General features: G+C 42.9%; 1 protein-coding gene across 4 annotated transcripts in view; it reads left to right on the top strand.

Moving 5' to 3' along the window:
* Positions 1–7,645: 7,645 nt before the first annotated feature.
* SRPX2 (sushi repeat containing protein X-linked 2) overlaps positions 7,646–12,571 on the top strand; it is a gene marked incomplete at its 3' end in the record, with an annotated part of 39,107 nt that continues 34,181 nt past the window's right edge. The window contains exons 1-2 of one of the 4 annotated variants that reach the window (XM_082609892.1): positions 7,646–8,024; positions 9,710–9,942. In XM_082609892.1, coding sequence (XP_082466018.1) covers positions 9,861–9,942 — 82 coding nt within the window. In that variant the 5' untranslated portion in view covers positions 7,646–8,024; positions 9,710–9,860. The remainder of the gene's footprint in view (positions 8,025–9,709; positions 9,943–12,571) is intronic. The other 3 variants (XM_082609891.1, XM_082609890.1, XM_082609889.1) reach the window with 3 other exon arrangements.

The following is a 12,571-nucleotide window of genomic DNA, read 5'->3' on the forward strand; positions in this document are numbered from 1 at the left end:
CTCCCCTGGGGCTCCCCTGGTGGCGCAGTGGTTGAGAGTCCGCCTGCCAATGCAGGGGACACGGGTTCGTGCCCCGGTCCGGGAAGATCCCACGTGCCGCGGAGCGGCTGCGCCCGTGAGCCATGGCCGCTGAGCCTGCGCGTCCGGAGCCTGTGCTCCGCAGCGGGAGAGGCCGCAACAGTGAGAGGCCCGCGTACTGAAAAAAAAAAAAAAAAGAGAGAGAGAGAAAGAAAAAAAGTGACCTAAGAATACTTTATGACATAGCAGAATACTCTCGAGATATATATTTCCAAAGAGAAACAAAAGCAGATCGCAGAGCGATACGTCCAGTCACATGTTTTTAGACAAAAACCGAAAGGAAAAGTGCAATTTACCTGAATGGTAGAATTACGCTGATTTGTTTCTCCTGTTTTGTGCTTTTCGATTTTTGAACATTGTTTTATGAGGTGGGGAGGGGGCATAAGAATAATAAGAAATAATCACTTGTACGAATTCCAAACGTAGGTATGAAAGATAATGAATTTTAGAATTTCTCTACAAGAATTTGCCAAGCTCCTTTATCCCTCTCCTCCCTTATCCTCTGAGTAACTTGGGAGTTGAGGAAAAGTGTTTTAAAGTACTTAATCCTGAAATGTAAGTTCAGCTATTAGCTACAAACTTCAAAAAGGGAAGGCACTACAGAGAATACCAGGTAAATGTGACCCCCTTTTAAATGTTAAAACTGAAAGGCACTGTATTATTCCAGCCTTCTGGTTTTTCAGATCAAGAACCAGCTGATCACAAAGAGGCTGAAATCATAGGTCATACAACTAATAGCAAAGCCAAAACTAGAGATAACTGCTTTGCATCATCTCCCCTATTATACAAGCTGTATATGGTATTTGGTGTCTGCTCATCCCCAAGAAATTCTCCCAATTGCTTAGATCTTCCTAGAACTTGAGACCATGTGTTCCTAAGGACTTAAACTGCTTACAGGATGAGAATGAATCACCAGAAAGTTTCCGGTCCCTTATGTCCACAGGCAGCCCAAAGTCAGACTTTGGGATAAAGTGGAATTTTTTTTAAAAAAAAGCCCTCTTCACGGTCTCCTAAATACTGGAAACCTCAGGAGAGGGATTTTTTTTTAATCTATTAAGGTCTGGTTTCTCAACTAAAGTATAAGCTCTCTGAGGGAAGAAACTGTGTCGTGTGTGTGTGTGTGTGTGTGTGTGTGTGTGTGTTATTTCTAGAGGCGTGGGATTAGAAGACAGTATCAGTTTCCTAACCAACCAATTTACATCATCATTGACACAAGCTTAACATTACAAATGGGCATTTACTGTATTGCTATGACAATAAGTCCTGCATTAGTGAAGAAGAGATGGATACCTAAACTTTTTGCTCGAAACCGTGCTTTAAACATACACCACAGAACCAGAAAACAGGAAAGTTCCATTAACTTGGTCACACAGAGCTTCCCTGTGCTTCAAATATTGACCTAAGACCAGCTCCTATAGCACCATGCCAGATGTCTGAGGTCCAAGAGAGCAACTACTGGAGAATTATTGCACTGCTACACTTTATACTAAAATCTTATCCTAAAATTAGAAAAGCCTAACACATAAATACATGGAGAGAATGGGTAAATGATACATCTATACATCTTGTAAACACTAAGCCAAGGTCATCAGGCATAAGGCAGACATCAACTTTTAAAGTACCACATATGCCATAGCTACAGGAAATGAGGTTGAGGGGGGCTCTAAGTATAATTAAAGCTGTCTCCCTAAACTAAATAGCACTATCTGAGGGGTTCTCATATTAAAACAAAAAAGTATCAGGGAAGTCTTGTTAAATTCTTGTCATCTTAAATGGAAGTTTTATCTGAGGCTTAGGTTTGTACCATGTCCTGAAAGGGATTTTCATTGTGAGCTTGAGAGCAAATAAATACTTCTGTGGCTGAAGAAAAAACAAAATAGTCAAAGCAAAAGCCACATCTTATTTCCAAGAATGTGTTGATTTTCCTCCTCTCCCTTCCTCTGCCACTCACAACGCTGCTTTGTTTGAATAGCAGTTGGTGCCAAATTAAACCGAAAGCTGACATGGAATTTAATATTCCTATGGCCACAACACCTTGCACCAGAGCCTCCCACCCTGCTACTCCACCCCACCCCGCCCTGTTGCCATGCCACCAAACCCAGAAGTTCAGTTTAGTTCAAATTTAGGCCTGGGTCTGGGTCCAAACCCAGACAAAGGGGCGTCTCATCCCATCTAGGCAATTTAACAAGTAATTCTCTAGGTTATAAGATTATTCTTTAAAGTATTAATAATGACTGCAATATTGAACATTGACTATGTACCAACCACCGTTGCTAAGCAATCAACAAGCCTTGCCTCATGCTTACATTACAAAAGCCCTTATTGTGAGATGAGGACTACCACTGCCCACATTTTACAGATGAGGAGACAGGTTCAAAGAGGCTAAGTAACTTGCCTAGGACTAAGCCCTGGCAAGTTCTGTTTCCCTCAGCAGAAATGGGGCCCACTCTGTGATGAGACATGGCTGCCATTGTACATTTAAACACAAACAAGGGCTCTTTGGAGCCCCTGAAGCACAAGAACCTCAATGGTTTCCCCAATTCTGCCTCGTACTTGGGGTTTTTTGTTGAATTTTACTTTTGCCTTCACTCAATAGCCCAATCACCTAGGAGGTAATCCTGCGCATCCCAGAGTGGTAGAGAGTTCAATAGTTCTTCTGGTTCAGCCTCTTAATTTCTCCCTCTTTTCTGAGCACAAGTACATGTCTGATGCCGAAAATGTAGGAAAAAAGAAGATACCTTCCTTAAGTATTGTTGCTGCTTATTTTACATTCAATATTTAGTATAGATTTGTGTCCCTTCCCTATTAACTTCTTGTAACTTTCAAGATTAGATTTAAATGTTTCTCTTTGGCATTTAAATGATGCCTCCCCCAGCACATGTATCAACTTATTTCCTACAGCTTTTCCAAAGTGAATTTTCTGTTCCACAGTAAGCCAGTATGATTACCTTCCCCAATAAATAAGATCGGTTCCCTACTCACTTACCACTCTCCAAACTCAAAATTCCTGCCCCCCCAACTTAAGGTTCAGCTCAACCCCAAATCAGTGAGAGCATCCTCCCCGCAACCGCCCACCCCGGCCCACACACATACCTTTTTCTTTAACATCAGTGCTTATACTCTGACTACTCAGGTTAACTCATACCCTTAGTCCATTACTACAGTACCTGCTTTCAGTACCTGCTTTTTCTCTACTTACCTGTCTTACATCCTGTTGTTCAGAAACTACTGTGCCCCCTTTTATACTCTCCAGAACCCTAGGACACAATGCTCAGTTGATGAGCTCCTTTGGTGCTCAGCCAGCCCTTGTTCAGCTCATTGGTCATAGCTGGTCTCTGAGGCTAACCACTTAGTAGTCACTCACGGTATGATTAAGTTAAATGAAATTAAAAACTAAATGTCTAAGCCATCCCAGTGTCACACTGACATAAACCAGAAAAATTAAGTTGATAATGTCTTGGGACATTACTACGGCTTGTCTTAGGCACCAGTAAAAAGACATTAGGCATTTTGCACAGAATGCATCTTATCTTTTATTCACATAATGATCTTACCATTTTCATTTTCTAATACCTTTTCTAGAATCCCTCCAATTACCTTTGGCTAAGTGCCTATCGTAAAATCTAAAAGCACCTTCTAGGGCTTCCCTGGTGGCGCAGTGGTTGAGAGTCTGCCTGCCGATGCAGGGGACACGGGTTCGTGCCCCGGTCTGGGAAGATCCCACATGCCGCGGAGCGGCTGGGCCTGTGAGCCATGGTCGCTGAGCCTGCGTGTCCGAAGCCTGTGCTCCGCCACGGGAGAGGCCACAACAGTGAGAGGCCCGCGTACCGCAAAAAAATAATAATAAATAAAATAAAAAATAAATAAAAGCACCCTCTACTTATTTTCTTAAAGTGTCATATTTTATATTACAGCCATCAGATAAACATCATTTAAACACATAATTTAAATATCATCATTTAAACAGATAGTTCATAGGTATAGTTTTAAAAATTAGTTTCCTGAATAGAAATATCTTTTTATTCCTCTTGTCTTTTCGGGTTCTCTATGAATCCTTTCTTCCCTTTCCATCCTTGATCTTGCCTCTTTCAAAAAGGCTCATAATATACAGTTTGAGACACAGAGAAATGAGAAATACTCCTAAATGGTATTAAAATTTTCATTTCCATGTCAATTTGTCTTAGTCCACTTTCTAAGAAAATTGTTTCAAGTCTAGGCTTGTTGAGCTTTGCTGAGATCTCAACTAGGCAAGTCAGTTTCCATATCTAATATTTCTTAAAACAATATCTTATTGACTGCTGAGAGGCTTCATATTAAAAGTCTTGAAGTTGAAAATGATACTGAACTTTAAGAACCTTAAAACTTTGTATTTGTATGCATGAATGTTGTCAGTCTTTGTCTTATCTTCCCAACCAAATCATAGGGAAAGGTGTTTTGTTTAACTTTATATCCCCACAGTGTCTAACATAGTGTTACCCACACATAGTAGGTGCTGAAGAAATGTTGGTTTTTTAAATTGACCCCACCTGTTTTGAGCAAGGTCCTCATATTACCCATCCCAGTGCTTCATACAAATGCTGCCCCTCTTGTCTCATTTATCCCCTTACTTTGATCTCCCTATGATTTCCATAATCTCTCCTTCATTTTTTTCTTTAATCTCTCTCTACCACCCCTCTGCCCTGCTCCTTCCAGCCCTAAGTGGTACATGAGGCTTTATGCAGCATCCTCATCTTAGCACGTGCTGGCCTCTGTGTTTGGTGCTGGGGGAATGAAGAAGACTAAGCCGTGGTCCCACTCACAGGCTAGTAGGGGACAGAGATGAGTCTGAGATGAACAGACTAGGAGAATAGGGGACAGAGATTGTCATATATCAGCAGTGACAATAAGTATGATAAATTCTGTAATTGAGACATGTACAAAGTGATATGATACAAAGGAAGGTGAAGTAAACCAGTTCTGGCTGGGGTGGGCTGAGGGAAGCTTCTCAGCAGCAATGATGGATACGGTCTCAACAGCCCAGGAAAGAAGGGAAAGGGTTACAGGGTAGAGTAAATATATCTGCTCCAAGCTACCACAGTGTGAAAGGAAGAGCAAGAAGTTCAATGTGTCCAGAATGGGGAGTCATGAGGTGAATGTTTAAAACTAGGCTGAGGACATAAGTGAGGTTTGCTTGTGCGGGGTACGGTGTGCCCTGCTAAGAGCTGGGACTATACTCTTTGCCAAGAGGGAGTCTGTGAATGGATTTTTTAGAAAGAAAACAACCCTGGTAGAATTTATTCCTCTGCTCATTCACTAGCTCTCCCTCCTCTCTCTCCATCTCTCTGTCTCTCTTTCTCTCTCTCTCTCTGTCTCACACACACACACACAAACACACACTCATTTAATAGATTCACTATTTCCTAACACATAAGTTTAATGTAAACTCCTATATCTGATTTCAAGGTCCTCACAATCTGGCCCTACTGTATTTATTCAACTTTGTTTCCTACTGCTCCCCTGAACCCATCTCCCCTCTGAGCTAACAATGAGCCCTTGTACATGTCATTTTCCTTGCCTGAGAGCAGACCACAGCCCATGTCTTCCCACAGAGACCTCACAGTGTATTCAATAGCTTTTGGAAATTTATATGGCCTTGTACAATTTTCTAATTGTTTGTGTCCCCCTTCTCTTCCGTAGTAAACATAAACCCTCTGGGAGCTGGAGAGTAAGCTCCGTAAGATCAAGAATCACACAGTTTTTACTCATCACTGTCCTCCAGTTCTTAGCTTATAGTAGATGTCCAATGAAGGTTGGTCCACTAAACACACACAATTGTAGTTAAGAACATTTTTGTTACAGCCACTATGGAGAGCAGTATGGAGGTTCCTTTAAAAACTAAATATAGAACTACCATACGACCCAGCAATCCCACTACTGGGCATATACCCTGAGAAAACCATAATTCAAAAAGAGTCATGAACCAAAATGTGCATTGCAGCTCCATTTACAATAGCCAGGATGTGGAAGCAACCTAAGTATCCATCAACAGATGAATGGATAAAGAAGATGTGGCACATATATACAATGGAGTATTACTCATCCATAAAAAGAAATTAAATTGAGTTATTTGTACTGAGGTGGATGGATCCAGAATCTGTCATACACAGTGAAGTAAGTCAGAAAGAGAAAAATACCATATGCTAACACATATATATGAAATCTAAAAAAAAATGGCTCTGAAGAACCTAGAGGCAGGACAGGAATAAAGACACAGATGTAGAGAATGGACTTGAGGACACGGGGAAGGGGAAGGGCTACCTGGGACGAAGTGAGAGTGTGGCATTGACTCTCTATTTTTACATTTGGTATTTTACACTACCAAATGTAAAATAGATAGCTAGTGGGAAGCAGCCACATAGCACAGGGAGGGCAGCTCGGTGCTTTGTTACCACCTAGAGGGGTGGGATAGGGAGGGTGGGAGGGAGGGAGATGCAAGGGGGAAGAGATATGGGGACATATGTATATGTATAACTGATTCACTTTGTTGTAAAGCAGAAATTAACACAACAATGTAAAGCAACTATACTCCAATAAAGTTGTTAAAGATAAAAAAGAACATTTTTGTTGAATGTGTGTCTCCTCCAATACATGAGGGCAAGGATTATCTCCATTTTACACACTGATGTCTATCAAGTATTGATACCTCTAATGGTGTGTGGCACATAATAGATGCTCAACAAATATTTGTTTAATTAATTATGGATTAGTATGTCAGGGATTTTGTCCACCATCCTTAACACAGTAGATGTTTGATAAACTTATTAAATGAATGAGGCCAAGACCATGTCTTTGCCTTCTTTATACAATGATCACACTGTTGAACACATGGTAAACACTCATTACTTCATGACTGAGAAGGGGTTACCAGCTTGCTTACACACACAAGGAAGAAATCATTTCTACAGCAGCCAAAAAAATTTCTTCCAGGACAATGCATTTAAAAGGATGGAAATTAAACTCTAAGTGGAGGGAAAGTATCAGGAGCTGTTCTGCACTGTGGTAGAACAGTCTCATTATCAGATACTAAAATGAACAAAGCTTGCTTAGTGAAGAGAAACACAGCCCTCCATAAAAGATCACCAGGAAACAGCTTAGCAATAGCTATAACCTTGCCCATGCACAGATAGATCATCTCAATTGGCTTAAACAACCTCCCCCTAAAGCTTCTCTAAGCATCCTTTGTCTCCACTCTTATTACAGGAAATCAGTTTTGATTCTGCAGGCTAGAAGTGCATGGTATTTTTTGTCAGCAACATAATCTTATCAGAAACTGAAGTCCATAGGAGTTAGGTCATCAGAGAGGGATTCAAAGTGGATCTGACCCTGTACATAGGGATGGCAGGGCAACTTGGGGATGAAGAGTACTAAGGAATTACAGGGGAAATCTGCAGGGAATGTCAAAATCAGCTCCACTCTTCCCCTCTCCTAGGAGTTTGTGGAATTCCTTTTCATTCAATCCTGAGGTCATGCTGAGTCATTTAAAAAAAAAAAAAAACAGTGTTCTTCAGTGCACCACATCTCTGGAAGCCCTTTAGCCAGCCTGTTAGTCATTACTATACTCACAGGCTTGGGGCCAGCGCCATTCACACTTTCCTCTGCTCTGCAGCAGACGGATTGAGCTCCTCTCATCCTTGAGTTCCTTCTCCCCCACCTCTCTAAAACTCTTTTCTGAGGGAGGAGCAGCTATAGCTTTGGGGATAATATAGCTTTAAGGAAACTTTTGGCAGATGCTGATATCCTAACATCTGGGCAGTGTTAACAGAATCCCGGAGGCCCCGACAGACCAGGAGCCACTCGTTCTAGGAATGTAAAAAAGTCGAAGTTTTTCCGACTGATGAGAGGAGCAGAGAGGAAGGAGAAAGAGAAAGAGAAGGAGAGAGGGAGAACACAAAAAAACCGTACAACAGGTAAGATCTGCTGCTTCATCCGTCCACACCACACTACCCCATTTCACAACCCGGGAGGATAACGAGACCCAGGACTTGGGCAACATGGCTTGGAGGTGGGGTGGGGGGAGGAAGAAGTTCTTTTATGAAACTGGACCACATGCTGCTTTCCATTTGAGCCGTGACCTGGCTGCAGACATATGTTCCCACTACCTTCCCGGCCCACAGCAGAGGGATGGCTGACCCCTGTGATGAGTCAGGTTTTCAGTCTGAGATTGTGGAGAAGGTAGGCAGGGAAGGGGTCACAGATTCAGAGCACTGGGTCTGCAAAGGAAAGCCCCTGCTCCCAAACCAAGGAACTGGATGGAAGTTGCATGTGGGAGAGTGGTCAATGATTAGGGCATCTAGCTGTTCATTTTCCTGAATCTCTCTTTAATCTCCTCTCTCTCATCCCTTCACTCCCTCTTTCTGCTTTTATCTCTTGCCTTCAGCTCTGGTAGATTGTCTTTTCTTGCTAAGCTTCCTTTCCACATCTTTCCACTTTCCTTGCCTCCCCCGCTTGCTCTTACTTCTTCCCATCCTGCTTCCTTGAAACTCTCTAGACAAAATCTGAAGCCAGGGAGTAATGAACTGGAAAGTGAATTTTTGCCATTCTTGGACTTCTCACGCCCCTTAGGGAGGCTGGCCAGAATCTGCCATCTTTTTGTTCCTCCATTTCTGGGGCTGACACCTCCCCCGAGCATGGCATTTCATTGAAAGCCTGTGGGTGCTTGCTGAGAAGTCCAGTGGCCAGTTTATACCAATGGGCAGCAAGTTTTAATACTGTCATTTATGAAGTATTTGCCTACTGGGAACCACACAACTCTCATCCCATTAGAGTGAGGACAGGACGGGTAGTAAGAGGGCAGTGGGAGCTTGCTTACCCTCTCCTCACGTACCTCAGTAGGTTCTTTCCAACCCCACTGACTTCCTGCTGGCTCAGCAGGGTAAAACTAGAAGGTTAGGCTGGACTTGAAAGCTAGAAGCCACTACTAAACCACTAAGCCTCAAAGCCCAAAGCTAAGAACAGAGCCAGGGTATACTCACCACCTGAGAGACTGCAGAAAGGAGACATCCAGTCCTGTTCAAGATGGAGTTGGTAATAATAATATCTAATGTACATGGATTGCTTCCCTATGTGCCAGGCAATAGTCTATTCTATAAGGTAGATACTATTATTATTCCCATTTTATAGATGAGGAAACTGAGGCTCAGAGAAGGTAAGGAATTTGTCCAAAGCCCCATAGCTAATAGGGACAGAATTGGATACACATGCAGATCTGTGTAACTCTAGAGTTCAAGTTCTTAGTCCATATATGCTAACACTTTCCCAGATTTGTTGTTAGGAAGTACTAGTTAAGTGGATGAAACCATCAACTGGTGCCTTTAGATTGCAGGATTCCCTCTTGGTTCTATATGACTTAATGTTGGCCCTTTCCTCGTCTTGGTACCTCACTGTCCCTCTCTGTAACTTGGACCATGGAACATTGGCATCAGATATCACCAGGGTCAAGTGAGAACTGGTTGTTTTATGCCCTCTTCCTCCTGGGAGGAAAAGACCAAAATTAACAAACAGAGTGTTGTTATTCTATAAAGTGGAAGATCCTTACAAGGGGGACCATATAACAGGCATTCATTAATTTAAAAATCTCTCTTCTTCCTTGCAGATACTGCATTTCTGCTTTCTCTCACTTTTGGAAGTTCATTGATGGCTGATTTCTGAAAGTCATCCTCCTTTGCCCTGGTGCTTCTGGCCACATACCCCTATTCTTGTCTCCCTAAACGACCCTCCCACTCCCCCTTCTCCCCCTTTCAAGGATGGCCGTTCAACTAACTCGAAGAGGAGCGCTCTCCCTGCTGCTCTTCCTCACTCCAGCAGTGACGCCAACATGGTATGCAGGTAAGCTCTAGGAGCTGTTGCCCATTATCTCCAGGAAGGGCAGGGCTTAGAGCAAGTGTTAGAGAAGGGAAGGGTTAGACCGCAATAGGAGACACTTAAATTAGATACAGAGAAGAACTATCCTCAACAACAAAGATGGTTAAACATTGCAAAAGGCTACCGAGGGAGGTTTTTGAGGCAAACTGATAAGAGATTTTTGAAAACAGGCTGCACCAGCATAAAAATGACGTTGGTCAATATATCCTTGTAGCTTATTTGTACTACACAGGGAATATGGCAAATATTTTATCATAACTATAAATGGAGTATAATCTTTAAAAATTGTGAATCCTATATTGTACACCTGTAATTTATATGATATTATACATCAACTATACTTCATAAATATAATAAATATAAATAAATATTAAAAAATAAGGTTGGTCAACATGGCTTTTGAGGCCACTATCTTACCTGCTTCTCCACTTACGTTCTCTCTCTTTCTCTCCCTCCTCCCAGACCTTGTTTATAGGATGAGATTTTTATAGCCCTTTTCTGCTGAAGATTGTTAGTGACAATTCAGACCACATTCTCTTAAACAGGAATCCCTCAGTTTCTTCTGGCTTGTTTCTTATTTTGGAAGGGATGGGCATTTCTAGATCCCTGAATGTTTCATCCTTTGCCCCTGGGGAGACATAGGGAGCTCAAGAGAACAGACCCAGCAAGGACATGGGAGAGGGGAAGGGGAGGAATGAAGGAAGGATAATGAGGTGCCAGACAGGGGTTTTTGATGGGGCCCAGCTGGCATTCCAAGTGCTAAGAATATTCTGTGGCTTTCAGCGTCTGCCTTCACGGGGGCTGGGGGGAGTAGGGGCAGGAGACAGGCCCAACTAATGGAGTTAGAAAAACATCCAGAGATGAGTAAATAAGAAACTGCTTCCATCACAGCTGCAGTCATTGTAGCTAAAATTTTCCACATGCCCTTAGCTCCTGGTGGAGGCTTCTGGCAGTAGCTCTGTTTGGAACAGCTGCATCAAGCTTTCAACAAATATGCACACTTCTTCCCCTCCTTGGCTTAACCTGGCTCTGTAGGGGGTGAAGCATAAGGGCTGACACTGAGATGAAGAAATTCAAGTCAAGCCCTTGGAAGAGTGCACACTGCTTGGGGTTATAGGAGCCCCAAGTCCCCAGGAGATACCATGTGCAGCTGTCCTCCCCAACCTCCCCCCAGCTTCAGTTCAAGTACATGACACCAAAATCCGGCCAAAGACCATGAGACTATGGAGTGGAGGTTAAATGGCTCAAGCCCCATTTTGAATAACTATAAGAAACCTCATGGCACACAAAGGTCTTGAGTTTTCCCAGGGTGGAAGCCTGAACTGTTGGAGTCTTAAGGACAGTGCAGTTTTTTTAAAGACTTGGATTCATTTGAAACTCTCAAAGGGCTGTTTGCAAAGGTGGCTACTCCCCACTTCTCACAAGAATCACTATGGTCATCACTCCTTCTCAGGACCCCAGGCTGGTGAGGTCTCTGACAGCCCTGAAAACTCACTCATTCTGCCTTTCTCTTTTCTTAGGAGGCTATGTGATGAGAGAAATTTGGAAATTTCCCAATAATCCTCCCCTACATCACTAGCTCAGTTGTCAGAGCTTGCCCCATCCCACCTGTTCATCTCTCCATTCAATAGATATTTAATGACCACTCTCTAAGCATTCAGCACTGTTTTGTTCATGACTATAGCTTTGTCCTCCAATGGGAATAGTACAAGGAAAGCAGCCAAGTGTGGATTCCTGGCTAATCAGAAAAAGGATCCAAGAATAATCAGCAGGGGGTGGGAAGCGTTAAGAATATAAATCAAGCCAACAGTGGGTTAAAAGTGCATATTGGCATATCTGTGCAGCTCAGGAAGTCAGACAGTATTTCTTATCATAATCAAAGCATTAGGGGGGATCTTAAAATTGTCAACAACTATCAGTTACATTTCCAACCACACCTTTGTGAAGGGTAGTGCTTAGAGGGTCTGACTATACTGTGGAAGTTGGAGAAACCCAGTAACAGACCACAGAATAACCACTGATCAGCATAAAGGAACCAAGGAATGCTGCCCAAATCTCTCCCAACCAGGACTGAAGAGGGACAAGCAGATAGAACAAGGTGGGAAGGGGGGACCCTCTGGTTTCCCATATCTCCTCTCAGTATCTTAATATTTGCCAAAAAATACACAAAGACAGGCAAAGAGGGGAAATGGAAAGGCTTAAAGTGGTAAGGTGGCCCCAACTTATTCCTGTCACAAAGCAGACTTGGCACTGGGCCAGCCACCTCTGTACCCTGGTGAAGACTGTAATTATCTGACTGAGTCTTCCCCTCAGCTTTCCCACATCCCCTGTAATTCTGGAATGATGTGAAATGCTTGGTGGCCTTCGATCCCGCACACATAGAGTGAAAAAAGGCTGAATTGCGAGAATGATTTTGGATTTTTATTCCTGTTGGGCGTTGTCCAAAGCTCTCCCCTACCGCCATCTTTAGTGGAGTGTCTGAGTTTGGTTTCGAGGGGATCAAACCGCCCTGGGCTGGAATGCCCATTCTGCTCCTTACTAGTTGGGAGACCTTGGGCTACTCCCTGAATTCCTCTGAGCCTGTTACCTCAAG

The sequence above is a fragment of the Mesoplodon mirus genome, assembly GCF_964341445.2.
Source record: "Mesoplodon mirus genome assembly, chromosome: X".
In the NCBI taxonomy this organism is placed as follows: Eukaryota; Metazoa; Chordata; class Mammalia; order Artiodactyla; family Ziphiidae; genus Mesoplodon; species Mesoplodon mirus.